The 27,500-nt window shown below is 49.2% G+C and overlaps 3 protein-coding genes across 4 annotated transcripts in view; all 3 read left to right on the top strand.

Moving 5' to 3' along the window:
- The window catches only part of LOC139198574 (heterogeneous nuclear ribonucleoprotein L-like), a 13,382-nt gene extending 10,012 nt beyond the window's left edge, over nucleotides 1–3,370 (top strand). The window contains exons 10-13 of the mRNA XM_070827463.1: nucleotides 24–222; nucleotides 428–485; nucleotides 761–859; nucleotides 3,080–3,370. Coding sequence (XP_070683564.1) covers nucleotides 24–222; nucleotides 428–485; nucleotides 761–859; nucleotides 3,080–3,135 — 412 coding nt within the window. The 3' untranslated portion in view covers nucleotides 3,136–3,370. The remainder of the gene's footprint in view (nucleotides 1–23; nucleotides 223–427; nucleotides 486–760; nucleotides 860–3,079) is intronic.
- A 2,527-nt stretch (nucleotides 3,371–5,897) lies between these two features.
- LOC139199110 (atlastin-2) lies at nucleotides 5,898–22,103 on the top strand. 2 transcript variants are annotated; one of them, XM_070828124.1, is made up of 14 exons: nucleotides 5,898–5,973; nucleotides 11,020–11,312; nucleotides 13,486–13,620; nucleotides 13,729–13,833; nucleotides 14,581–14,631; nucleotides 15,161–15,217; nucleotides 15,847–15,939; nucleotides 16,017–16,155; nucleotides 16,253–16,380; nucleotides 16,477–16,533; nucleotides 16,766–16,837; nucleotides 16,915–17,346; nucleotides 17,932–17,946; nucleotides 19,678–22,103. In XM_070828124.1, exons 1-14 carry the CDS (start codon nucleotides 5,913–5,915, stop codon nucleotides 19,786–19,788), a joined length of 1,749 nt encoding a protein of 582 aa, XP_070684225.1. In that variant the 5' UTR covers nucleotides 5,898–5,912; the 3' UTR covers nucleotides 19,789–22,103. The 2 variants fall into 2 exon arrangements, with proteins under 2 accessions (XP_070684225.1, XP_070684226.1); XM_070828125.1 differs by lacking the exon at nucleotides 17,932–17,946.
- A 1,591-nt stretch (nucleotides 22,104–23,694) lies between these two features.
- Nucleotides 23,695–27,500, top strand: part of mark1 (MAP/microtubule affinity-regulating kinase 1) — a 16,099-nt gene continuing 12,293 nt past the window's right edge. The window contains exon 1 of the mRNA XM_070856225.1: nucleotides 23,695–23,860. Within this exon, the coding sequence (XP_070712326.1) occupies nucleotides 23,816–23,860 (45 nt within the window). The 5' untranslated portion in view covers nucleotides 23,695–23,815. The remainder of the gene's footprint in view (nucleotides 23,861–27,500) is intronic.

Genomic DNA, 27,500 nt, shown 5'->3' with positions numbered 1-27,500 from the left:
CTGTCCACCCTCCCACCTGTCAGCGTGTCCAAGCAGCAGGCGGTGATTCCCAGTCAGGTGTTCCAGCTGGAGGACGGCAGCAGCAGCTACCAGGACTTCAGTCTGACCAGAAACAACCGCTTCAGCAGCACACAGAGCAGCAGGAACATCATCCAGCCGCCCGCCGCCGTCCTGCACTTCTACAACGCCCCGCCCACCCTCAGCCAGCAGCAGCTGCACAAGGTGAGGTCACACCTGCACAGGATGGTTTAACGGCGGAAAAGGTGAGTATCAGCTGGGTCTGAAGCAGGTGTGAACTGAGAAGGGGAGGGGGCCCAGTATGGAGCTCTGGGGGACACCTTCACTGATGGGACTTCCTGAGGTGGAGGAGGGAAAGCAGAGACTCTTTTCTTCATTTAAAAACAGTGTGACCTCTCTCTCTCTGCAGCTCTGCTCTGAACACAACATCCCTGCCTTCGCCAAGCTCAAGGTCTTCGATGCCAAACGTGAGTTTAACCAATCGCACGGCAGACGAGGAGGAGCTCATTTTTAAAAATCCGTCCATCCATACAACGTTTATGATTTAAGATGCACAAATCAGCAAATGTGATCACTGATTCATTTTCTCCTCTTCTATCTTGAGTTGTCCCACCAGTGGGATTATATCTTTAATCTTATTCTGTCTCATTATTTCATAAAAGAGAATTTCTCCTTTTTCTTCATTATATTCCCCCTCCTCCTCCTCCTCCTCCTCCTCCTCCTCCTCCTCCTCCTCTCTCAGCCTCCTCTAAGACTCTGTCAGGTCTGCTGGAGTTTGACAGTAAAACGGAAGCTGTGGAGGCTCTGACCGTCCTCAACCACCACCAGATCAGGATACCTGGTAAGTGCTGAGCGAAGGTAATACAGAAGGAGCCAATCAGAGGAGTTCATTTTCTCTTCACCTTGATGAGTAACCGGTATCAGTCTATAAAGAAGCGTCCTCTGATTGGTCGGTATCAGTCTATAAAGAAGCGTCCTCTGATTGGTCGGTATCAGTCTATAAAGAAGCGTCCTCTGATTGGTCGGTATCAGTCTGTATAAAGAAGCGTCCTCTGATTGGTCGGTATCAGTCTGTATAAAGAAGCGTCCTCTGATTGGTCGGTATCAGTCTGTAAAGAAGCGTCCTCTGATTGGTCGGTATCAGTCTGTAAAGAAGCGTCCTCTGATTGGTCGGTATCAGTCTATAAAGAAGCGTCCTCTGATTGGTCGGTATCAGTCTGTGTAAAGAAGCGTCCTCTGATTGGTCGGTATCAGTCTGTAAAGAAGCGTCCTCTGATTGGTCGGTATCAGTCTATAAAGAAGCGTCCTCTGATTGGTCGGTATCAGTCTGTGTAAAGAAGCGTCCTCTGATTGGTCGGTATCAGTCTGTGTAAAGAAGCGTCCTCTGATTGGTCGGTATCAGTCTATAAAGAAGCGTCCTCTGATTGGTCGGTATCAGTCTGTATAAAGAAGCGTCCTCTGATTGGTCGGTATCAGTCTGTAAAGAAGTGTCCTCTGATTGGTCGGTATCAGTCTATAAAGAAGCGTCCTCTGATTGGTCGGTATCAGTCTGTGTAAAGAAGCGTCCTCTGATTGGTCGGTATCAGTCTATAAAGAAGCGTCCTCTGATTGGTCGGTATCAGTCTGTATAAAGAAGCGTCCTCTGATTGGTCGGTATCAGTCTGTAAAGAAGTGTCCTCTGATTGGTCGGTATCAGTCTATAAAGAAGCGTCCTCTGATTGGTCGGTATCAGTCTGTAAAGAAGCGTCCTCTGATTGGTCGGTATCAGTCTATAAAGAAGTGTCCTCTGATTGGTCGGTATCAGTCTGTATAAAGAAGCGTCCTCTGATTGGTCGGTATCAGTCTGTATAAAGAAGCGTCCTCTGATTGGTCGGTATCAGTCTATAAAGAAGCGTCCTCTGATTGGTCGGTATCAGTCTGTGTAAAGAAGCGTCCTCTGATTGGTCGGTATCAGTCTATAAAGAAGTGTCCTCTGATTGGTCGGTATCAGTCTATAAAGAAGCGTCCTCTGATTGGTCGGTATCAGTCTGTAAAGAAGCGTCCTCTGATTGGTCGGTATCAGTCTATAAAGAAGTGTCCTCTGATTGGTCGGTATCAGTCTGTATAAAGAAGCGTCCTCTGATTGGTCGGTATCAGTCTGTATAAAGAAGCGTCCTCTGATTGGTCGGTATCAGTCTATAAAGAAGCGTCCTCTGATTGGTCGGTATCAGTCTGTGTAAAGAAGCGTCCTCTGATTGGTCGGTATCAGTCTGTATGAAGAAGTGTCCTCTGATTGGTCGGTATCAGTGTATAAAGAAGCGTCCTCTGATTGGTCGGTATCAGTCTGTATAAAATGAAATAAAATGAGCCGACTCCTCTCCTGATTTACCTGCTCACCGACCAATCAGAGGAGGTCTTCGTGGAACAAACATCACTTCTGGTTCCAGTAAAACGAAGATGGTGGCGCCTGTAAAGCTAACTGCCACTTCTTACATCCAGTCTGTGTTTAATCATCTGACCTGCTCGTGATTCCCTCTAAGATCACAAACTGTAGCTTGTGTATTTTAGTTTGTGCACATATGAAACATGTTGATCAGTGAGCTCTCCAGGTGTTTACAGGTCTATGACATCATTCAGACTCACCACTAATACACATGTGCCTTTCTTCTCACACGCATACATGGAACCATCTCACGCACATACACTAAAAACCACGAACACATACAAGTGAAATGTATTTGCACCCCACCTCATGCTCCACCCACTCATCTACCCTTCTTTTGTTTATTTATTCCTTAGCTAGCTAGTTAGTTAGTTAGTTTCTTAGATATTCTTCATGTAAAACCCAAATCCACCCTGCAGACCTGCTCCCACCACTAGATGTCAGGCTTCACACAGGTTTGGTAAAAACTCCTCCTCTTCCTCCTCCTCCTCCTCCTCCTCCTCCTCCTCCTCCTCAGCGCAGGGACGAAGGCTCAGCTCTGAGCTCGTCGTCTGACCAGCATGAACAGATTCATGGTGTTTGTTGTGTTGGACTGAAGCTCTTCACACACTCTGCTAACGCTCCGTCTCTGACCTGCAGACACCTCCAACCCCTTCACCCTGAAGCTCTGCTTCTCCACCTCCTCCCACCTGTGAGCCACAAACAAGATGGCCGCCACAGCTGTTAAAACACCACACTGGAAGTTAACGGAAGAACTTTCTATGAGTGATTGTTTGAACTGTGACTTTCTGAGGAGCAATACTCTCTGTAGGGGGGACCAGGGTCTGTTGTCAAGCTGTTTACTGTCATGTGATTCATCATCATCATCATCATCATCATCATCATCACATCTTACATCAGAAGCTGAAGGTTGAAATTAAAAATGGTTAAAATGGGTGTAGGGATGCTTTTCTGTGGTTGTAGCAATGAAGAGAGGAGTCCAAGATTCATTCAAGAAGTTTATGTAGGTGTACGAGCTCGGAGTCCAACATCACAGGCACAGATGAGACTAAGGAATACAGAGTAAAGCTTCCACATATATAGGATTCTACAAACTATATCTGGTTTCAGATACATGAGAGCATGTCCCAAGATGGACTTGATCTTTCCTTAGAACAACCAGTCGTCCAGACAAAGCGGAGTCAGAAGAGTAGTATGCTGACTTGAGAGTAACATATATACCATGTATGACACAAGTTCCTACAGAATCATGTTACATGAGAAAAACCTTCTAACAATGGGGTTTTAATTCTTTTAACAGCAAACACACCCTGACACACTGTCTTATCGACACGAAAATGGGATTTTAAAAAACTGTAACTTTTACGTTTTTTAAGCTGGAGACATTTTGAAGTGAACAGAATCATCGTCTCTATAACCCTCAGTGTCTGATCCATGAATGTGAAGCAGGATCAGTGTGATTTGGGGTGAACTGCCCTTTAAACTATCTTCAGTACAGGTGGGCAAACTGTTAAACGTCACGTTATTGATTCTAACAGCCAATCACAGGTGGCAGTCCACCTGTCCCGGATGCTGACGGTCGTAAAGGTTGTCGTCCTCTTGGACTGAACTCTGTGACTCTGAACCAAATCTCATCACAGTGTTCGCTGTCTGCTCAGTAAATGTGGCTTAGATGCTGCTCAGTGTGTCCCAGGAGTTAAGAGTTAAAATAATTCAGCCCTTCAAAAGAATCCCAGGAAACCCCCTGAATGCATCATCATGCCAACAAGTCTTTTCCCGTCACAGTGGTTGTGATCACTGACTGTATAACTAGACCTTCACACCTCCTCTGTTCACACTCACATCATCTAATAACCCCTGTGTCACAGCTTTGGTTTACCTGTGCAGCTCTGTGAGTGTTCCCCTGGGCTCAAAGGGTAGAAAACCTTCAACACCCACAATGCACTGCACTGCTGTCCTCTTCCTCCTCCAGACGCTGTAATGACACAGTCTGATCATATAAGGAGTCCCAGATGTCTGATTCCAGGTTCACCTGTTAAAATGGTTTTGTGTGGACAGAACATATAAATATATAAAACCAGAGGACGTGTCAGGCACGTTCAACGAGTTCAACAGTTCAACCCCCCCAGATCAGAATAAAGTACACTCAAAACACACTCAAGGTGACACTGAAACTAAATATTTAACCCAGAAAAAGTGACATGAAACCAGCAAACCCACTCTGAAGACCAACTGGGGCTAAACTAAAGAACAGTCCAGAACAATACGGAGCTGTTATGACCAGCATGGGAAGAATCAGCTGATCGTCTCCGCTCAGATCCATTTTCTACAGACAGTCACAAGTTTCCTAGACAGCCTCTGACATTCAGGCTGAATTAGATCTGGTTTGATGTGAGTGATTTAGCTCTCAGTGGAACCAGTAAGATCAGCTAGCTACCCAGCTGCCCAGATAGGGCTCCCAAAATGTTTTGGCAACATTAGTTTTTGGTTTAGGGAACATTTATCGAACGTTCCCCAGCAGTGATTATCCACTGATCTTAGGATACGGCCAAAGAACCCTGGCATCATGTTCAGTTCATCATCAAAACAGAAGACAGGCGCTCTCTGTGGGGGCTCGCTGAGCAGAAGCTAACTTAAAGGATCACTGCAGGATTTTTAAACGAGGGCTCTATTTTAAATATTTTGGGTTCAAAATTATCGGTAGCTACAAAAACCTTTGGAACTTTAGGTGTGTTGTTTGAAGTGTCAAAATAATGGAAAGGATCCCTACAGAGAGAGACCTGGAAGATCCTTTTGGTTTAACCACAAACAGCACACACACCAGACTACATTGACTAAAATAGTACTTTCACACTGTTGTGAAAGTCTTGATCAGTTAGTTTGCTTATGTTCTGTGTGACTTTGGTGTATCAAAGGGTTAGCCTGGATCTAACACAATATTAGTGTAACTTATAATAACACAAACAGACTACCTGATGGAGGCAGCAGCAGAGCAGCAGCTCCTGTGTCCTGTTCTCTAAAATCCCTGTTTTAGTGAATGTAGTCTGGTGTGTGTGCTGTTTGTGGTTAAACCAAAAGGATCTTCCAGGTCTCTCTCTGTAGGGATCCTTTCCATGATGCTGTCACACACTTAGAATAACACTCTGAGCCTGTCAGTGGATCAAACAAGCTCTTTTAGTGGACCTACTGTGATCAGGTGCAGTTGTCCCAAAGGATCACGTTGCAGCCATTGCAGCCCGTTTGGTGTCTGCTGGCTGAGGTGATCTACTGGACCAGTTCCAACACTTTTACTACCTACCAGTCACTCACACACCAGGATGTGGGCACAGAGAGGATCAGGGTTAAAAACAGCGGAGTGCTCCTTTAAACAGTGGGCGGGGCTTCGCGGCGGTACTTTAGGACCCTGCGGACACCACCGCGACTCAGGCTCTGTGACGTCAGACAGGCTGCCGCTCTCAGCAGGTCAGGAAAGATGGCGGCGGAGGAGAGCAGGTTGAAGCAGCGGAATCACACAAACAGCATCTTCAAAGAAGGTAATTAAACACATAACGAGACTTGAAACGATGGTACCGGGTCGACAGACGGCAGCGGCGGGTTTCTGAACGTGTGGGCTCCGCCGCCGCGGGTCCGTGTGTGTGTGTTTCGGTCGGTAAACGTGATGAAATGACGCTGCAGGTAGCGCTCCGCTCCGCTCCGACGAATAATCGCATCTCTCGCGAATCAGCGCGTCCCGCCGGGTCCGAGCGGCGAAATAACCCTGAAAACACGGTGCTTAATCGGTGGTGACGGGGGCTGAGCGGACCTCACGGTGTCGTCCCCGGTGGACTCGGTGTGAAGCCCCGCGCTGCCCTCACCTTCAGCTCCCTGTGTGTTTGTTGTTAGCTGACGAGCTAACGCGGCTGCTAGCCTCTTCTAGCTAATTCTTCGTTGTCCTGTTGTTTCTGAATGCTGTTAAACGGCTTCGCCAACAGTTGAGCCCACCAGCCCTCCGTTACCTGCAGCAGTCCACCGGGAGAGCCGAGCTAACGTGTGGTTTCCGCCTGGCTAGCACACCGTGCTGTGGCTAACGGGCTGCTACCACCGTTAATATAAGGCTGACACACCAGACTCATGCAGTCACACTAACGCCGAATTCCGTTTAAAAGTGGGCCAGTTAAGTTTCCTCTCTTAGCCTGTGGGCACTGATCCATAATGTAAGTTGAAATCGACCAAATTTCTCATTAATGATCAATAAACTTCCAATTCGGCTTTGCTCTCTGTGCTGAACAGAGGAAATCCACTTCTGATTCCTAGAGCTGAAGGAACTGTATCATCAGATTGTTATGCAGCAAGGTGTTTTTTTGAATGAACAAGGTAGCATTAATTATGCGTTTTTTTGAGTGGAGTCTGGTTCATGATGTCTGGGACAATTGGCTATCAAACTAACTAAGATAAGATATTCCTTTATTTATCCCACAATGGGGAAATTTCAAGACTACTTTATTCTGTTACTGTGGCTCTTACAGCTACATGTCCAGTGTCTGTCTGTCTGTCTGAGACGACAGGTAATCATTTTCACAACTAACCGCTGAGCTCCCAGCGTTGCCTGGTCACTAGCAGTGGACTGGATGCCTCTCGCTGGATGCCAGTGGTGAAGTTGGCTGATGATGATGATGATGATGAAACCTCTTGCTTGCTGTTTTTCTTATCGGTGCCTTATCAACGTGGCAGTTGCTGGAAATGTCGTCAACCATCGGTTTGAGGTGGAGTCCAGTCTGTGTTGGAACATGTTTGACTGGGTCTCAGTCACTGCTGTTGGCCCACTGAAGCTGTTAGACACCCGCTCAGGGAGTTTCCCTGTGTGAACAGTAAACCGCGTGCTGCTCAGAGCTTCGCTGACTTTGTGAGGAGAGCTGCACACTGTGTGCTTAGACCAAAGTGGGGCAGAAAACGGAGCCATGTGACGTATACATAATTGTGCTGGTGTGGTTATCCTCTTATTCCAGATGTCCTGCTGAGCTCACATGTCTTCAGCTCTTCAAACTGCACATGGCAGGAGAAGGACCCCTGCACAGTGACGTACACTGACGCTCATGGATCTGTTACTGTGAGCCGAGTCAAAACAGGAATTCTTTGGCTCCATGAGCTTTTTTTTTATTCCATCTGTTCCATCTGCTTCCATCTGAAGCACATCAATGTTAAAGAAGCAGATTTTTGAATAGAGTTTGGTGTGTGTGTATTACTGGGGAAACCTTTTCTAGTGGTTATCAGCGCTCACACACTTCCCTCCTGCTCCTTTTCACACATGCCGTCACATCTGACGTACGTTCCCATACGTCAGTAGGGAAATGGCACACGTACATCATTTATACAAACATTTATAGAAGTGTGAGCATTTTATTCACAATATTTGGGTCCAGAGTCCTCAACTGTGACTTCTTGAGTTCTCTAGTTTGGTCTGACGTCCTCTCTGTGTAAAGTTTCTGACTTTGTGCTATATAAATTGATTAAAAATTGGTTCAAGAGCAAACAATGGCTCCCTTTTTAAAAGTCCATGTGCCTGGTGTGATGATATCACTGCATCATGTTCCTTTTAACAGGATGAACTTTAATATCAGATCCATGACGCTGGAGCAGAGCGTTGGTGAGCAGGCAGATGGAGGACGGCGCCGCAGGGTGTCAGAGACATTAGGGATTTAAAACTCAGTGGTGCTGAGTAACGGGGCTCAGCAGGCTTAATATCTGTGAACCCCTGTGACTGAGAGGACGTCTGTTGAGTAGGCGGTCCCTCGTGTGGTCCAGGACAGACCAGATCCCAGGGTGTGTTTAGAGCATCCACACTGCCCACCTGTGATCGGATCAGTGCAGCACATGTGACCTTGGAGTCTCTTGAGGAGGGAAAACCTTCTAGATGTGTCACTTCCATGTATGATGCTGTGATGCTGGACTGAAGGGAGTGGAGAAGATGGCGGTGGAATAGTGGAGGGAAAATCATCCATCTGTCCCCTGCACCAAACACTTCTGGTGCTCCGGGTTCCCCTCGTTGTGGCGGGCGGTTAGTCCGCTCCGTGTTCTTCCTCGTGTGCTCCTTCAGTGAAGGATTGACCCATCGATTGGTTTAAGAGGGGAACAATCTGAACAGGGCTTCAGTTATTAATGGAGACAACAATTTTGGGACATTCGAGTAGAAGTTAATTTATTATAATAAATAGTTTATGCAACTTGTTTTTTTTTTTGTTTTGTTTTCTTTACTGGCGCCTGGTTCTACGTCTGCTGGGAGCAGCAGCTTGATACGGGGTGCTGAGATCAAGTCAGGTCTGCAGAAAGGTGGGGGTAAATGGTCGGACAGTGATTGTCGAATAGTATTTTAGCTTGAAATGCTCGTCCTTAGTTATTACGTCGTCCGTGAGGGCGTTAGCGAGGCGACCAATTCAAATCCATCATCAGCGCAGTGATTCGTTCGTTGGCTCCACGTGAAGGCGTCCTGTGTCACAACCCCTTATGAACCCTTTATGTGCTCGTCCCTGCAGCGTTCCTGCTGTCATTCTCGCAGCCTTACCGGCATTTTCCCTGGAAAGTTACGGCATGTGGAGGTGTGAAATTGGCGATATAGATTTCCCCGAATGTGGAGGTCGTTCACACACGACCCCATGCAGGAATGTGTGACCTGGGATAGAAGGGGGCATGTTGGCTTTTACTCATTAAGTTTTCCTTTTAGCAAGACGGGTCATTAACGTAGCTGAAGCTGTGCCGGGGGTGACCGTGCCCCCAGGCCGGTGGGTCAGCAGGGCTGGGAGTGTGGTCCTGTGATGTGAATGCAGCCACACACGCTGTGATTAAAGGGTCTGAGTGCTGAACAGGACTGTCGGCAGCTCCAACAGCCAGTCTGAGCAGAAAGTGTCCTTAGTGTGGACAGATGGCCAGAATGGAGGGAAAGGTTAGTTCAGTTAATTTAACCATTTTAATGAGGATGTAATAAGGAAATAAAATGTGTCTGAGATCAGCTAAGTAAGCGACAGCCTGGAGGCTCAGCTGCTCCCCGACTGACCAGAACTGTGGCTGGAAATGGTTCTGTGACACCAGTGAGTCAAAGTTCCTGTAAACACCATCAGAGGCTGAAATACAGCACTTTGGGTTCATCACACACTAAATCACATGATGCTAAAACACACCACGGACCAGAGCAGCCTGCAAAGTTACTATCAGATAAACTATATTTTAGATCAAAAACTGTTGAGGATCTACTAAAGCTAATGACATCATCAGGTAATCAATTGATTGTCTAATCACTAAAATGTGTGAAAATGCCCATTAAGAGTTTTTCCATGAGTCAAACCAGCTCCGCCCACTTCTGTTCTACTGTCTGACTGGTTCTGTTTTCATATGTGGTACTGGGGCGTTATGTGGTGGTACTGGGTTCCACGTTGGTACCGGGGCGTTCCATGTAGACTTCCTTGTATTTAATGGGTGCAGGTTTGGTGGTGGTGTCTCGGCTCTGCCTCTGATCTCAGGTTGTTACGTTGAGTTTCTCATTATTCGGACACTCTGGTGATTTATATTGTGAGGAAGGTTTTTTCCTCCGTAGATGCAGAACTTTTGTGAGAACTGACTCAGAGCTGCAGCTCTGCTGAAGTATTTTCCCTCCGGCAGCTCATGTGCTGCTCAGAACACTGAATTATCCGGATCACTGGGCTTCTTAAAAGCCTCGCTTAAAGCACACGCCATCATCTGAAAGGCGACCAAACCTGTTTTTAATGCCGACCTGTTCATTATTTACGTCGTCTTTGAGACGATGCGACTGAGCGGCGTTTTACCCAGCAGGCCGTTGGCTGGAAGGCGGCGGACGGGTGATGGTGTGTTGCTGCCTGCGGAGCCGTCACATGGCTCTGACCTGAATGGAGAGCGTTCTTCCCACGAGGCCGCGGGCCGCTCGGGCCTGTTTGCTTAGCTGTGGGATCACAAGACGACCTCTGAGTGAGCGCTGTCACGTAACCACAAGGTCACAGGCTCAATCCCCAGCACCGACACACAGCAGTGAAAGTGCTGCAGTGTTTTCCTGTTTGGCCTGATTTCAGATCAGTGAGCTAGAGACGGCAACCGTCCCTCTGACCTATCAGACGAAGGCAGACCGTCAGACGTCTCCTTGAAACCTCCAGATGCCGTGTGAGCAGAGCTGTGGCTCAGTGGAGGGTGAATGCTGCCGTACAAGGAGAGCTGAAGCTTCGCTAGTTCGCGGGTTAAAGCCGCCTCTGCAGAGCACCGACTGTCGGCTCGGTCTATTTACTGTAAACCTCCAGTGGTGTGAGGCTTCTCCATCTGGAGGAGGTCAGGAGAACTCTCTGAACATCAGATCGTAGATGCAGATGAAGCCCACTTTTTCAAGAGCGGCACAATGTGGAGTTTGTAATAAAATCCAGTCTGGGGGCACGGGGCATTAACAAAAAGGGGACAAACTGTAAAACACACTTTAAGTGGACGATCTAAAGTTTGAAGAGTTCTGCAGCTGCATGGGAGACAGTTTTTCATCTTACGTTCCAAAGCCCAGCGAGGAAGGGTTTTGTTCTGCTCCGTCAAACTGTAACCTCCGCTCTCCCCTTCAGGTGGCCGGGGCTTTAAGTCAGACACCTCCCCGATGAGGCGCGAGGAGGAGGAAGAAGACGACGACCTGCTGGAGGAGGAGGACGAGGAAGATGTGGGCGTGGCCCGGCCGGTGCAGATCGTGGTGGCGAACGAGGAGGAGCACTCGTTCTCGCTGCAGGAGGAGGCGCTGGAGCGGCTGCTCCTGCAGGAGGAGGTGCAGGACCTCCACGTGGTCGTCGTCTCCGTGGCCGGAGCTTTCCGCAAGGGCAAGTCGTTCCTGCTGGACTTCATGCTGCGCTACATGTACAAACAGGTAGGCGGGCGCTTCTCCTCCTCTGGAGTCATTTCAAAATGCCAAATGTTTCCAGGAGCTTCTGCTCCGGCACGGCAGGAAGGATGAGCCCCGTAGTCCGGTCACACGTCACAATAGTTTGACAGAATCACACATCAGTGGATCAGAGCAGCACAACCAGCCAGGTTACAGCTCCAACAGGTTCATGGTCCCTATCTGTAGACATAGAATACATTTTTTTAAACAAACACTTCCTGTTTCCCTTTCAAAGTAAAAGCCCTGTAGCATTTCTTTGGTCAGAATCCCTTTGTTAATTATCTGTTTATGTATAATGGAGTGATATATTAGATTATTCATGACCATTTTGAAAGGCCGCTCAGCAGGGTGGCCACCACGCAGAGGTGAGGATAGCTGTGTGTTCACGGCCTTAGAGGAAGGTCCTGGACGGGTGAAAGCATCCAGATTAGCCGAGAAATCCTCCTGATCCCGGACGCTGTGTCCTCTAGTGGAGGGACAGGAGGTGAGCCCCAGTGTGCTCGGCCTGTATCTGACCGGGGACAAACACCATCTTCTGTCTGAATCTCCAATAAATGGCAAAACGAAACCCTTTAAAAGAAAAAAGGTGTAACATCAACACCAGCTGGACTTCAGAGGTGGATCTTCTCCTCCGTCTGACAGTCAGCTGGGTGCAGACGGCGTAAAGAATGTGAACCTGTTCTCCCACAGACGTTCCTGACCATCGAAATGTGAACTGACAAAACAAAGTGATAAATCTAACTGTAGGTCACCGAGCCGGCGTGTCGACGGGTCCGTCTCCATGGCAACCGAAGTAAACCCCGCCCGCCGACGAGACCAGGTGGTTAAAATCAGTGGAAAAGGCCTGAAGGTGGAAGTTGAGTTGTTGGGGTCATGTTTCTTCTTCCGTCAGATGAGCAGCACCCGTCTCGTTGGGTGTGTTCTGGACCTCCTGTTCATCAGAACCACGACAGACGGACCTGATCTCTCAGTGTCTGTGTCCACCAGGCCTGGAAGGTTTAGATGTCAGACAGAAACTCTGTTGGACACGTCTGTTTATTGAACTTGGAAACAGTTAGTGGGCAGACATCATCAGGGTCGGGAAAGGGATCCCGGTCAGGATCCGGTCTGAGTTCAGAAACAGGAAAGCCTGTATGTCCAGACCAGGACTTCCAGGCGTTCTGACCGGAGGGATGTAAATAAGTTTGATAACTTTGATCTGGTGAAATCTGGTGATCACTGTGTAACTGGATTCATTGACCACAGGAGTGAAGGAAGTCTGTGATGAAAGATTAAATCTTCATCACATGAGAGCACTGAGAGTTTCCAGGTCACTTCCTGTCAGCTGTGTCTGAAAGGTGACGAGGACACCAAACAGAGCGTGTTGGTGTTGGCTCGTGAGCCGACCTTTGGCCGCGGTAATCTACGGTAAGCACGGAGGAACATTCTGGAGGGTTTCATCCGCCTGTAAAGAGGATTTTCTGTTTTTTAGTGGCAGCACAATGCGGGCTCTGTGGCCGGGCCTCCCTGCTGCTTATTCCACACATAAAGGCCATCTTTATGTATAGAATAAGCCCCGCCCACACAGGTCACACAGGTTCACACATTCCTGCACAGGTGTGGGTAACAGGGCTTCAGCTACTTTACTAACCACATGCTCTGAATATATATGGATGACTTTTGCTCTCGGTCACTTGTTAGTAGTTAATCTGATTTATTTCAACACTGGACTGTTTCATTCAGAAGTGTATTTTCCTTTTAGTTTTTACTGGTGCCCAGGTGTGGGCTCAAACAGTCTCTGGATAATAATGCACGTCCCTCGTATCGATAACATCTCAATCTGAGGTCAGATCTCTTCTGTCTGTGGTTTGTCTCTTTATACATGGAGTTCCCATATAAAATATACAGCTGAACTGGATTCATGACACATTCTCCTCCGTTACTGTGCTCTTCCATCTGATCTCAGATCGATGGTGTATTTATGACACGGTTAAATCTCTCAGAACGTCCCTGGTAACCTGTTTGTTAAACCACCCGGCCTGATTTCTCGCCGCTGTACGCCTGGCATCAGCTTCCTGTTTCTGCGCTGACCGTTGTTCATCACACAAACTAGAGAATATGCTTCCCACGTGTCCTCATGTTCTGGGTGTGAGCTCTTTGCTCTCTCGTCTCCCTCCAGTCGTCTGCTTCGTGGGTCGGCGGCGAGGAAGACCCTCTGACCGGCTTCACCTGGCGAGGCGGATGTGAGCGCGAGACCACGGGCATCCTGGCCTGGAGCGAGGTGTTCGTGGTGGAGAAACCAGACGGCTGCAAGGTCAGTTAACGGGGCAGCGCTGAGGGTGTGTTTGGGGGGGGGCTGGTGAGAAAGTGTGGTTGTCGTGAGGGCCGTTGGAGCGAAGTTCACCTGCTGCCGTTGTTTCAGGTTGCCGTCCTACTGATCGACACACAGGGGGCGTTCGACAGCCAGTCGACCATCAAAGACTGCGCCACGCTGTTCGCCCTGAGCACCATGACCAGCTCTGTCCAGGTCAGTGGCCCCCCCCTGGTTATTCAGACTGATGGTACAACTGCTTTAGATAGATCTGATTTCTCAGGTGGTTTGCTCTCCTTCTCCGTGGTCTGCGTGCTGCCTGCAGTAGATGGCGGTCAGTTTGGAGAGGCAGGCAGGAGTCCCAGCACAGACTCTAAACGATGTCCTGCTGAGGAGCGGGGCAGCAGGAACGCTGGTGTTAGCCTCCGTCCAAGTGTACGCTGAGTTACAGTCCTTTCTGATGGGAACTGAAGCCGCTCTGTCACTCTCTTCAAAGCCACCAGACTCCACTGACGAAAACTGCAATTTTAGTTTGCAAAACATGGGAGTTGCTCGTCTTGTTGCTGCGACTTTAGTGTTTTAACCCATTAGATCTGAATCTGAATTAACTCTCTAAAACACCAAAATCACACAAACAAACTACCTGATCAAGGCAGCTGTAGACCAGCAGCTCCTGAGTTCTGTGAGGTTAAATGAGTGTTTTTATCAATGGAGTCTGGTGGCTTTGAGGAGAACTATATAATAACTTCAGTTCCCGGTCTGATGCATGCTAAATCAGTGAAATATTCTAATTATAGCGTACACATGAACTGATGTACTGGCTATGGAGAAGGACCTCAGACAGCTAATCCCTTTACGAGTCAAACAAGCTTCAGATGAGAGGCCTCCGGATCTGAGTCCTGTGTGTTTAAGGTCTTAATGTGACTAACCGGTTCAGCTTCTGGTTTGTTGTGTGTGATTCAGGTGTACAACCTGTCCCAGAACGTCCAGGAAGACGACCTCCAGCACCTCCAGGTGAGTTCAGAAGGCTTCACACTGCAGCTGAACACAGAACAGACGTTTTCCCTGTGAGCAGGCTCTCTGTCTGTAGGCTGTTCACACTGATGTTAACCAGCTGTGAGTAACGGTCCAGTTCTGGTCACTTTGTTCGACCACGTCTGGCAGAGCAGCTTCATGCTGATGTGTAGACCAGCAGCGTTTCTGTCAGCAGAGCTCCATATCAGGGGTTTTGTTCAGGGCAGGATTAAACCGCTGGCCATAAGAGGCAGAGAGGCGCTCAGACGGAAACCTCTCACACCGGAGAGCTCTCTTCCATCTTTGGCCTGACTGCTCACTCGGCGAGGGCACATTAGAGCAGGCACAGTGAGGCGAACGGCTTCCAAACAACAAGTGTGATCTGTGGCTGCAGCAGCAAAGAGCTTTTAGTGGAGCAGTAAATGGAAAAGCTTTCAGGGACAGGTGAAGCTGCTGTCACTCTGATGTGCAGACAGGCTTGTTCTCTTGGTGTGTGATTGGATTGTAAGCTGCTGTTTCCTCTCCTCAGCTCTTCACCGAGTACGGACGGCTGGCCATGGAGGAAGTCTATGAGAAACCCTTTCAGGTGTGATCTGCTAACCATCTTCCCTGTTTTAGAGGCTGAATGAACAGCACGAGGTTTAAACGTCAGTCCTCCAATCACTAAATGAGACCTTGAAGTAGAACTCTTTTTAAACCTGGGTCTTATTTGTACATATTCCATTGTGTAAATGACTGGTAGGTACTAACAGTGTTGAATTACACACACCTGTTATATCGTTATTACGCACCAGACTCCATTGACAAAAACAGGAATTTTATCTCACAGAACACAGAACTGCCTCCATCAGCTAGTTTGTTTGTTATTGTGTGACTTTGGTGTTTTTAAGGATTAGTTCAGAGCAAACACAATATTTGTGGAACAAACTGACACACTGACTGATGGAGGCAGCCCGTTTGGTGTCTGCTGGCTGAGGTGATCTACTGGACCAGTTCCAACACTTTTACGACCTACCAGTCACTCACACATCAAATAAAGTCTGGGTTCTTCAGGATCAGCTTTATCGTGTCTCTCTTTGGGATGATTTGACAGTTTTGTAATTATTTCTATTGCTAACAAATCTACAGGTGTAAAAACTGTAATGAAGTCCTTGTAATGACCAGTGATCAATTATTACTCCTGGCTCAGTGACCTGAATGTGTCCCTCTGTTCAGACGCTGATGTTCCTGATCAGAGACTGGAGTTACCCCTACGAACACCCGTACGGTCTGGAGGGAGGCCACAGCTTCCTGGAGAAGCGCCTGCAGGTGAGGATCAGCGCTGGGCTGAAGACTCTCTCTGGGTTTAGAGGCCGTCAGACTGACGTGAACGTCTGTGTGTTCAGGTGAAACAGAACCAACACGAAGAGCTGCAGAACGTCAGGAAACACATCCACTCCTGCTTCTCCAACATCAGCTGCTTCCTGTTGCCTCACCCCGGCCTCAAGGTGGCCACCAACCCTCACTTCGACGGGCGGCTCCGAGGTAAAACACTGACGGCAGCACGACGGCGAGCGTCTGCGAAGAGAGGGAGGGAGGGAGGGAGGCGTCCGTTTGATGGCGTGTGTTTGGTGTCTCTCAGATATCGACGAGGAGTTTAAGAAGGAGCTGGTGAACCTGGTCCCGATGCTGCTGTCTCCAGAGAACCTGGTGGAGAAGGAGATCGGAGGAGTGAAGATCACCTGCAGAGACCTGCTGCAGTACTTCAAAGTAAATCCTGCAACGCTCTTTTCTTTAGGTTTGATCTCAGCCTCTGGAGTGTTGAGGCTGTCCTTCCCCTCTGCTTATCGTTCTCTGTGTTTTCAGGCCTACATGAAGATCTACCAGGGAGAGGAGCTTCCTCACCCCAAGTCGATGCTGCAGGTCTGCTCCGCTCTCTCACTCTCTGTTAAACAGCTCCACCTGCTGGGCCCTTGGCACCACCACCACCACCCGTCCTCTAAAAGACTGAACTGTGACAGACAAACCTCAGTGATGTGTTCCTGCTCTTCTCACTGTGGAGCCTCCTGCTGGGCTCTGCTGTGTTCAGACTGGAGGAAAGACGTGACCACTGTAATTCTCCATGTTGAATGTGTGTTTGTCGTCTGTTTCCTAGGCAACAGCTGAGGCCAATAACCTGGCGGCTGTAGCCGGAGCCAAAGACGTCTACAACAAAAGCATGGAGCAGGTAACGCATCACTTCCTGTGGACTGGCGTCACCGGATGTCTGTGATCTTGTTCTCTTGAACACTCTCGTGTTCGCAGGTCTGCGGCGGAGACAAACCTTACATTTCCCCTGCGGAGCTGGAGCGCCGCCACGCGGACCTGCGGCAGGCGTCGGTGCGACACTTCCGCTCCGTCAAGAAGATGGGCGGCGAGGATTTCTGCCGGCGCTACCAGGAGCAGCTGGAGGCGGAGCTCGACGAGGCCTACGCCAACTTCAGCAAGCACAACGACGGCAAGAACATCTTCTACGCCGCGCGGACGCCCGCCACGCTGTTCGCCGTCATGTTCGTCATGTACGTGGTGTCGATGGTCACGGGCTTCGTGGGCATCAACTCCGTGGCCACGCTGTGTAACCTGGTGATGGGCGTGGCTCTGACGGCGCTCTGCGCCTGGGCCTACGTCAAGTACTCCGGAGAGTTCCGCGAGGTGGGCGGAGTCATCGACCAAGTGGCCGAGACCCTCTGGGAGCAGGTGAGCGGTCGGGCCGCACCTGTCGGCTCTGTTTGTCTCCTGACTGAAGTTCCTTTAACCTGATTCGGTTTCTCCTGGAAAACAAGTTGTCTCTTTTCTGTCATCTGATCTGTCGTACCGTCACAGTCCAGCAGCTAACCAGCTAGTTAGCCTGCTTACTAGCAGAGCAGAGACGCTGACTGGCCTTAAACTAGACGGGTCGTTGTAGTCCTTCGCCTGCCGGCGTCAGAACAGGAAGTGAAGCCTGCCTCTTGCTGATTGGCCGCCAGAGCCAAGAGTCACATTGATGAGCGCTGTGACATCATCAGCAGGTCTGAATGTGTTTTACTGTAAAACACGACCAGTGGATGGAGGCAGACTGGTTCCTGACGCCTTTAGATATGATGGCCCATATCCTTTTAATGGGAGTAACCCAGAAATATTCAGAGAGAAACAAAATGAAGTCCTGCTGCTAGTAAACGGCTCAGTGAAGCTCCAGGAGCCCCCGGGCAGCCCGGCCAGTATTTATCTCAAACCTGTCAGGTTTCTGTTTTCACCTCCTCTTCCTCTAACCCTTCCTCTCTGTGTCCCTCTCAATGCTTCCAGAGGACTCCACGAAAGGTGAGACTCTAAGTGCTTGTTACCACTTATTACAAGCCTCTGTAGCCCCCCCCTCATGACAGAACCATTATCGGCTGCAGGTTAGGAGGGTCGTACTTTATTCACACTGTGTTTGGTAGAGGAAAACATGAAGTGAGCTGATGAAACCAAAGAGGTTTAACAGCTGAGACGATGAATCAGAAGGCAGCAGAGATGGTGAGGGGATGAGAACCACGCAGACACAACATCTGTGCAAAGACAGAAGAGTTTAAAGTCTGAAGGAGAGCTTCAGAGAGTCAGAGCTTCAGAGAGTCAGAGCTTCAGAGAGTCAGAGCTTCAGAGAGTCAGAGCTTCAGAGCTTCAGAGAGTCAGAGCTTCAGAGAGTCGGAGCGTCAGAGCCTCAGAGCTTCAGAGCCTCAGAGCTTCAGAGCCTCAGAGCTTCAGAGTCAGAGCCTCAGAGAGTCAGAGCCTCAGAGAGTCAGAGCCTCAGAGCCTCAGAGAGTCGGAGAGTCAGAGCTTCAGAGAGTCGGAGCGTCAGAGCTTCAGAGAGTCAGAGCCTCAGAGCTTCAGAGCCTCAGAGCTTCAGAGTCAGAGCCTCAGAGAGTCAGAGCCTCAGAGAGTCAGAGCCTCAGAGAGTCAGAGCCTCAGAGAGTCAGAGCTTCAGAGAGTCAGAGAGTCAGAGCTTCAGAGCCTCAGAGCTTCAGAGTCAGAGCCTCAGAGAGTCAGAGCTTCAGAGAGTCAGAGCCTCAGAGAGTCAGAGCTTCAGAGCCTCAGAGCTTCAGAGTCAGAGCCTCAGAGAGTCAGAGCCTCAGAGAGTCAGAGCCTCAGAGAGTCAGAGCCTCAGAGCTTCAGAGCGTCAGAGAGTCAGAGCCTCAGAGAGTCAGAGCTTCAGAGAGTCAGAGAGTCAGAGCTTCAGAGCCTCAGAGCTTCAGAGTCAGAGCCTCAGAGAGTCAGAGCTTCAGAGAGTCAGAGCCTCAGAGAGTCAGAGCTTCAGAGCCTCAGAGCTTCAGAGTCAGAGCCTCAGAGAGTCAGAGCCTCAGAGCCTCAGAGCTTCAGAGCGTCAGAGCTTCAGAGCGTCAGAGCCTCAGAGAGTCAGAGCTTCAGAGAGTCAGAGCCTCAGAGAGTCAGAGCCTCAGAGAGTCAGAGCTTCAGAGAGTCGGAGCTTCAGAGAGTCAGAGCCTCAGAGAGTCAGAGCTTCAGAGTCAGAGCCTCAGAGAGTCAGAGCCTCAGAGAGTCAGAGCTTCAGAGCCTCAGAGCTTCAGAGTCAGAGCCTCAGAGAGTCAGAGCCTCAGAGCCTCAGAGCTTCAGAGAGTCGGAGCTTCAGAGAGTCAGAGCCTCAGAGAGTCAGAGCTTCAGAGCCTCAGAGCTTCAGAGTCAGAGCCTCAGAGAGTCAGAGCCTCAGAGCCTCAGAGCTTCAGAGAGTCGGAGCTTCAGAGAGTCAGAGCCTCAGAGAGTCAGAGCTTCAGAGAGTCAGAGCTTCAGAGAGTCAGAGCTTCAGAGAGTCAGAGCTTCAGAGAGTCAGAGCCTCAGAGAGTCAGAGAGTCAGAGCTTCAGAGAGTCAGAGCTTCAGAGAGTCAGAGCTTCAGAGAGTCAGAGCTTCAGAGAGTCAGAGCTTCAGAGAGTCAGAGCCTCAGAGAGTCAGAGCCTCAGAGAGTCAGAGAGTCGGAGCTTCAGAGAGTCGGAGCTTCAGAGCTTCGTGTTCATCTGAGGATGTAAACTCTCCTCCTCCTCTTCTTCCTCTTCCTCCTCCAGGTCTTCTCCAAACTCTTCGAGGTGGCCCGGAGTCGAGTCCCGTTAGGAAGCCTGATCCCGGCGCCACGGCCCCGGCTCGCCTCCAACAACAACGTCAAGAAGAAAAACTAGCAGCACGCCACCTCTGCTCCCCCACCCCCCTCCCCCCTCCCTCTGCTCGGTTTGAGGCGTGTAAATCAGTCTTCGCTCCCCGGCTGTTGGACGCAGCAGTGTGATGTATTTTATTATTTGTCAGTGGGCGGGGCCACGGTATTTACTGGTGGGAGGGGCCATTATTCTATCGGCGAGTGTGAGCTCACCTGTCGGGGGGGCGACCGCTCGACTCTAATGATTCCCGCGTATGTGAATGTATGAATGAAGAGCATGACCACAGACCCTCCTCACGGTTTCCTCCTCCTCCTCCTGTCGGGGGAGCAGGACTCACTACCAAAGTTTACAGCTTTACTCGTAGAGGCTCTCGGACCGAGCGGCAGGCTTTCACACGCTTCTCCTCACTAACTCGTGGACGTCTCTGCGTCGAACGGTCGGATCGCCCTCGTTTAGCTTCACGCCACACGGCTCCCACTGCACCGTCCTGGAGCTTTCCACCGTGTCCCACGGTCTTCTTCAGCGCCTGGAGCTCTCCAGGTCATGTGGGACACGGTAGAAAGCTCTGGGAAGAGCTGGATAGTGATGAAGATTTATAATCTGAAGGTTTTCACTAACTATTGACAGTGTTTTCTGATTCATACATGGATTCTGTATAAAGCTTCGGCTCTGAAATGTCGCCAAACGTTTCTAACTTTGACTTTAGGGAGTATTTAAACGGACACAGCCTCACCTGTAGCAGGTGAACGGGCTCCAAACTAAGGGACAGACGCCATGAAACCTCCAGCCGATCCGGAGTCGGCCCTCGTCCAGGTCTCAGCTGACTCTAACACGTGCAGAGCGGTCGGAGCCAAACTCAGTTCAACATGTGCGGCGTTCGGGGTTCAGAGACCGACGTTCCAAACAAGACGTCCACGAGTTGGTCTGGAAGAAAAGCGGTGAGTGAAACGAGCTAAATGTCCTGACGGAGCCACGCAGACGTCTGCTGGTCCCAGACTGACTGAAGTGTTCAGAGCAGGTCATCGTAACGGCGCCATCATGACTGACAGATATTTTTGTTACTCATTTACTTGAAAGGTTCATAGTTAATGGTTTGGCAGACGTTGAGGAGTTGGAGCTCGACTCCAGCACCACTCTGTACCTAAAGGGGGCTTCGCATCGCTATCAGATCTTCAGTAGGTACAAAGAGGTTTGGAATGGGTCCAGTAAAATGCTTCAGCCAGACTCCATTGACAGAAGCAGTGATTTTACTGAGGAGCAGCGGAGCAGCTGGTCTCCTGCTGCCTCGGTGGGGCACACTGATTCACACTAACCCTTTAAATGACACTAAACGAGCTGTTGGTGGACCTGCTCTGACAAATGAGGTGATCTACTGGACCAGTTCCAACACTTTCACTACCTCCCAGTCACTCACACACCAGGACACAGAGGATCATGGGTAGAAACAGCGGAGTGGCCCTTTAGTGCACAGACATGAGGCTGATTTTGGTCTGAGCTCCAACAAAGTCAGTAAATCCTCCATTTCACCAAAACCTCAAACTGCTGTTCAGCCCTGGATGATGATTATTATGATTATTATTATTGATATTTTCCAGGCTGCCTGGTGGGTCATGATGATGATGGTGATGATGAAGATGAAGATGATCCTCTTCACAGAATGAAGCTTTTTAAATGTTTTCCTCCAGTCCGGCTGAGACCTGTAGATAATATTTAATTATTTAACTCCAGTGTTGTTCCCTCCGTCGCTCCTCCTCCTCCTCTTCCTCCTTGTTTTCTTCATCTCGATGAATCTGAAGGACTGCCCCCCCCTTCTTGTTTTTAAAGCACCACAAGCTGTTTTATTGAAACACTAAAAGTCATCTTATCGCTCCTGATCCGACAGTCGGAGTCACACGACTGGACGGTTTTTCTCCACCTTGTTGTTCTTCCTTTAATCATCATTCCATCCACAGCATCATCACCACTGCGTGCTTCTTGTTTTTGTACAGTTTAGTTTTTTACAGCCTCATCACCACACAGGGCATGTGTATCAAATCTATACATATATAAATAGAACTTTTCTAGACCTTTTTGTAGCTGGAGGAACGAGCGTTCAGGTGGTCGCCCACATCCGGCTCCGGGCGTGAAGGAATGCTTTGTGGTTTGTGGAGACGTCTAATGAATTCCTTTTTTTATATATTTGTACATTTCCTCTGACATGAGCACTGCGATTCCACCCCTGCTGGCAAAGAATGTTTATAACCTGGATCTCCGTTGTCTTTTCTTTTCTTTCTTTGTCTTCTGTTGCATTTTAAAGTTATTTTTCTTTAATTTATTTTTCAGTACGATATTAAACCAAACTCCTACAACACACACAGCCGTGTCCTCCCGTCTTTGTAAATGTCTGCGGGGATGTTCATCATCATCCGAGACGTCTGTGGTGCCATGAGGTCGCTGTAACCTCAGAAAACCATGGAGTAAAAAGTCTCTTACATTTGTGGCCATAATTTAAAAAAAGTTGAGGGGTTTTTTTTTTATCAGAAATTTGAGCTTAATTGCAGAATTTCTGTTTTTTACTGACAAAGTTGAGTGACTGAAGTGATTTTAACAGTTTATCTTTATGTTCTAGTTTAGGAGGCGTTCATCCTGATTTTAACTCATTTGCACCAAGTTTATCATGTAGGAACAAACTATTTTTACCATCAAACGCAGCAGTTTGTGTCGCTCATTAAAAGCACATTGGAGCTTTAATCTGCTCAAATTTAAAGAGTTCAAGTGTAAAATAATCAGTGAGTTCCGGGTGTTTTATTGTGAAGGGCTGAACAGGATGTAGCAGAGCAGTGAGACCAGAAGAAAAATGGATCCTAATGTGGCGCTGAAGGAGGAACCGCTTCACTCCAAACTCTCTAATCGATAAATCCTGGACTTCCAGCTTCAGTGAAGAAGACTCCAAACTGTTCTTCCTCCTCTGGACCAACATCTCCAGTGTCTGGAGGAGCCGTCGATGTTCTGACCTCCTGCTAACGTGGTGCACGTCTGAGTCTGAGCCGGTTCCTCGTGAACAACCGCCCCCAGCTCTCTGACGGACAAGCTTCAGCCTCCTCGTGACGGGTTCTCCTGGACTTCCTGATCCTGAATCCATCTGGTCCTCCAGACGCTGCAGAAGAAGAAGAGCAGCAGCAGCAGAGCGTCTCTGAGCTCTGAACAACACCAGCAGACAGGAAGAAGTCTCACAATGATGGAAACACACCAGAGATTATGGGATGGATGACCATAATAAACAGGCCGAAGGAAACGACGCCGACCTCCCACAGAGAGGGACGCTTCTTCTCTCCTCCTCCTTTCTTTTTCCCTTCTTTCTCTTCTTCTCCGCTCTTTCTTCTTCCTCTCCTCGTCCTCCTCTTCCTCCTCCAGGGTTTTCCAGCTGTCTGTCCTACTTTGAGCCCAGACTGCAGCCCAGTAATTCCTCTGGAGAAATAAACTAAGATCTTTATCTTCATATCTTTGATCTCCAGCTACATTCTGAAGGGTTTCTTACTAAACTAGATGTAATCGTGGTTCTGGACCTCACTTTTTCCTCTCACACCAGTAAAAGTGTGAGTTGTCACTCTGACTTTGACCTTCGGACACAAAAGGGTTAAAATCTGACGCGTTTCAAAGTAAAAGACTTCCGGGTGAAAATAAATAACATCCGTGCAGCTGTGCAGGCAGCTGAGGATGCTGGGATATTTAAGGGTGACGATGACGACGATGAAGATGAGGATGACGAGGGGGAGGAGCTCTGACGTCACCGTTTTTTCAGCTCCGCAGTGCCGCTGTTTGACCTGATAAAACACCGGAAGCTGCGGGAAAGATTTTCTACTTTCACACTTCTTCACTCTCCCCCTTCCTCCTCTTTCTCCTCTTCCTCTCTTTGTTTCCATGCGGGTCTCTCTTCAGCACCGGCGCCGACAGCGAGCCTTCCTGTAGCCGCCGCCCGGCCTCCTCGCCCTCCGGCCGGCGGAGCCTCCAGCTGCGCCCCGCTGAGGCGGCCGGAGGAGGAGATGCTCCTCCCGGCCTGAGGAGCAGGAAGATGTCCGGCAGGATGCCTCTGACCCCGGTGAGCGAGTCCGAGCAGGTGAGTGATGTGCTCCGATCACTGGTTATTGATGGACGTTGTTGTGTTATTGATCATTATTATTGACGAGGTTCCGTTATTTCATCAAGTTTAAGTGTATTTGTTCCTAATTAAGTTGAGGAGTGTCACACAGAGAGGAGGCTGATCACCTGATCGATCCTCAGACTGGGGAGGGTCAGCAGACACACTCACACTGTGAAGCCTCCAGCTTTCACCTGTTCCAGGTACCTGAGGAAGGCGTTAAAGGGCCAGTGCACCCAGCTCTGCCCGGGTGTCGCTGTGCTGAGCCTGGAGTCAGAAACGAATAAGAACTGATGAAAGATGATCAGCAGAACCACAGATGGTGTCTTTTTTATTCCCTGCACGCTTCCTCTTTGTTAAAACCTGGCGCCTACGTTACCCACAGTGCACCTCTGACGGCTGCCTGCTGCGGTGTCACTCATAGCTGCTGGCGGCTCAGCTCCACAGAGTCTTTTACTCTGAAAAACCTGTAGTCCCCAGCTGACGCTGACTCAAGTGACATCACTCGAGTAATTTATGAGATGTCACATAGCGTGGAAACACCTGGGGACACCTGGGGACATCAGGGGACACCTGGGGACACCTGGGGACATCAGGGGACACCTGGGGACACCTGGGGACACCTGGGGACATCAGGGGACATCAGGGGACACCTGGGGACACCTGATGTGATAAATCAGCTCATGTTAAGAATTGTTTTTGTGTTTCGTCTTCTGAGGGGGGGGGTGCTCCATGTGTTTCCATGGAGATAGTCTTGGTTTTATTTGTGCAGCAGAACATGAGACCAGCGACGGCGTATTTGGGTTTTTTAAAGGTGCATCAGTTCATCAGCAGAGTCATCTAATGTCCCAGCCCCCCTGAACTACCCACGGCCTGCTCTGACACCTGAGTGAAGGACCTGATGTCCTGTTAGCTGGATGGGTGGAAAGCTAATGTTGCTAACGTTAGCCACAGCTCTCGGATGGTTGTGGTGAATTAGCTGTTGGGATTACACCGTGTGAGTGTGGCTAACGTTAGCCTTTAATGCTAACTGCTAACTCAGCACTGACTACTCTGGCTGATGGGCCTTGAAGAAATTGTGGGTAAGCTTACTGCCTGAGTGACTGAAGGCGTTCCGTATCAATTAATCTGCTCTTTATTGTCTCGATGAACGAATGACCGTTGGAGCGACGGAGCAGCAGACTGAAGCTGTTCTCAGGTGATCTACCTGTCCAGCCTGTTTGTCTGCAGCTCTGTGTCTCGTCTTTGACCCTTCGTGGCTCCGTCTGCTATCGATCTTTCCCAGAATACACTGCAGGATGTGCTATCTGTCTCGTCTCTACAGTCACAGACCGGGGGGGGGGGGCAGTAAAACCAGACGGGCTCGCCCCATGCGGTCACCCCCCCACACCGTGACCTTTGACCCCGGCCACTGTGCCGTGTGCAGTCCATCACAGTGAGAGTGTGGAGCTCTGACTCCTCCTCACTGATGAATCACCGTGACACCAGCAGCTGGAGGCTTTCTCCATCACCGTGGCAACAGATGGGTTTACCCCATTGGGAGTGGAAACCCCCCCCACTCCCCCACCCAAACCCCCAACCACCACACTGCCGACCTCTGACCTGTCTGCAGGAGGGTTAGCACAGCGGCTAACCACTGCTAGCTTTAACCACGTTTAACCCAATGAGAACAGACGTTAGCGTGTTGTTAGCATGTTCCTGTTTCCTGTGTGTGCTAGTTAGTCAGTGTGTCAGTGTGTCAGTGTGTAGTGGAGGTCTATAGTGTGTGTGTGTGTTAGTTAGTCAGTGTGTCAGTGTGTAGTGGAGGTCTATAGTGTGTGTGTGTGTTAGTTAGTCAGTGTGTCAGTGTGTCAGTGTGTAGTGGAGGTCTATAGTGTGTGTGTGCTAGTTAGTCAGTGTGTCAGTGTGTAGTGGAGGTCTATAGTGTGTGTGTGTTAGTTAGTCAGTGTGTCAGTGTGTAGTGGAGGTCTATAGTGTGTGTGTGTGTTAGTTAGTCAGTGTGTCAGTGTGTAGTGGAGGTCTATAGTGTGCGTGTGCTAGTTAGTCAGTGTGTTAGTGTGTAGTGGAGGTCTATAGTGTGTGTGTGTGCTAGTTAGTCAGTGTGTTAGTGTGTAGTGGAGGTCTATAGTGTGTGTGTGCTAGTTAGTCAGTGTGTCAGTGTGTAGTGGAGGTCTATAGTGTGTGTGTGCTAGTTAGTCAGTGTGTCAGTGTGTAGTGGAGGTCTATAGTGTGTGTGTGTTAGTTAGTCAGTGTGTCAGTGTGTAGTGGAGGTCTATAGTGTGTGTGTGTGTTAGTTAGTCAGTGTGTAGTGGAGGTCTATAGTGTGTGTGTGTTAGTTAGTCAGTGTGTCAGTGTGTAGTGGAGGTCTATAGTGTGTGTGTTAGTTAGTCAGTGTGTTAGTGTGTAGTGGAGGTCTATAGTGTGTGTGTGTTAGTTAGTCAGTGTGTCAGTGTGTAGTGGAGGTCTATAGTGTGTGTGTGTGTTAGTTAGTCAGTGTGTCAGTGTGTAGTGGAGGTCTATAGTGTGTGTGTGTGTGTGTGTTAGTTAGTCAGTGTGTCAGTGTGTAGTGGAGGTCTATAGTGTGTGTGTGTGTTAGTTAGTCAGTGTGTAGTGGAGGTCTATAGTGTGTGTGTGTTAGTTAGTCAGTGTGTCAGTGTGTAGTGGAGGTCTATAGTGTGTGTGTGTGTGTTAGTTAGTCAGTGTGTCAGTGTGTAGTGGAGGTCTATAGTGTGTGTGTGTGTGTGTGTTAGTTAGTCAGTGTGTCAGTGTGTAGTGGAGGTCTATAGTGTTCCTGTTGTTCTGGATCAACATGTTCTCTGTCTCTCTTTAGTCTCCTCTGATGAACAACATGTCTGATTCCTGTATTTTCTCCATGTGGTCCAGTCTGAAGCCTTTACTTGGCGTCTGGACCTCAGTGGGACTTTCCCTGAGTGGAGAAGTCCTCAGGTAGCCCGTTGGCTGTCGTTCACTCGGTGTCGGATGTCGGCGGCAGTGCGGTGTGATGTCATGGTGTAACGGTAGAGGTGTCGACTCCTCCGGCTGGTTCAGACGCCGTCAAACTGGTTTCTGTCAGCTCCGGTTCCTCTGGCTCATCCTGGACCGACTCGGCTCAGGTGGATTCAGACAAGGGAAATCACAGGTGGCTTAAAGGGACAGTTCAGATTATCTGAGGTCCTCCCCCTTAGTTACCTACAGTAGATGGCAGCCGTTACAATGTACTACTGTGGACCGGGGGGGCAGGAAAACTGACTTTATATTTCCAATTCTCTTTCTGAAAGCAGCCCTTTCTGCTGGAGAACTGAAGCCGTTCACTCTTTCTCTTTGCTCTCTGCACACACACCAGACTCCATTCACAAAAACAGTGATTTTAGCTGACGGCACACAGGAGCTGCTGGTCTGCTGCTGCCTCCATCAGTTGCCCCATCTGTCTGGAATTGTGAGACTTATTGTGTGTTTTTTTAAATGAGTAGTCCACATCCAAACTAAAGTTTTAGTTTGTTCATGTAGGTACCAGTCAACTCCCGTGTTCTGCGAGGTAAAATTACTTGTTTTGTCAATGGAGTCTGGCGGCTAACGTAGTGACGGCAATCAGCTAGCAGCAATACAAACGGTGGATCAG

Source organism: Pempheris klunzingeri, chromosome 3, assembly GCF_042242105.1.
Source record: "Pempheris klunzingeri isolate RE-2024b chromosome 3, fPemKlu1.hap1, whole genome shotgun sequence".
In the NCBI taxonomy this organism is placed as follows: Eukaryota; Metazoa; Chordata; class Actinopteri; order Acropomatiformes; family Pempheridae; genus Pempheris; species Pempheris klunzingeri.
This window is presented reverse-complemented; position numbering and strand designations above follow the sequence as displayed.

Bases quoted from the DNA above. Each gene is read 5' to 3' on its own strand.
- LOC139199110 (XM_070828124.1), top strand. From the start codon at position 5,913: ATGGCGGCGGAGGAGAGCAGGTTGAAGCAGCGGAATCACACAAACAGC. The intron at 11,313-13,485 runs GTAGGCGGGCGC...GTCTCCCTCCAG, and splicing joins TGCGCTACATGTACAAACAG to TCGTCTGCTTCGTGGGTCGG. The intron at 15,218-15,846 runs GTGTGATCTGCT...CCCTCTGTTCAG, and splicing joins TCTATGAGAAACCCTTTCAG to ACGCTGATGTTCCTGATCAG.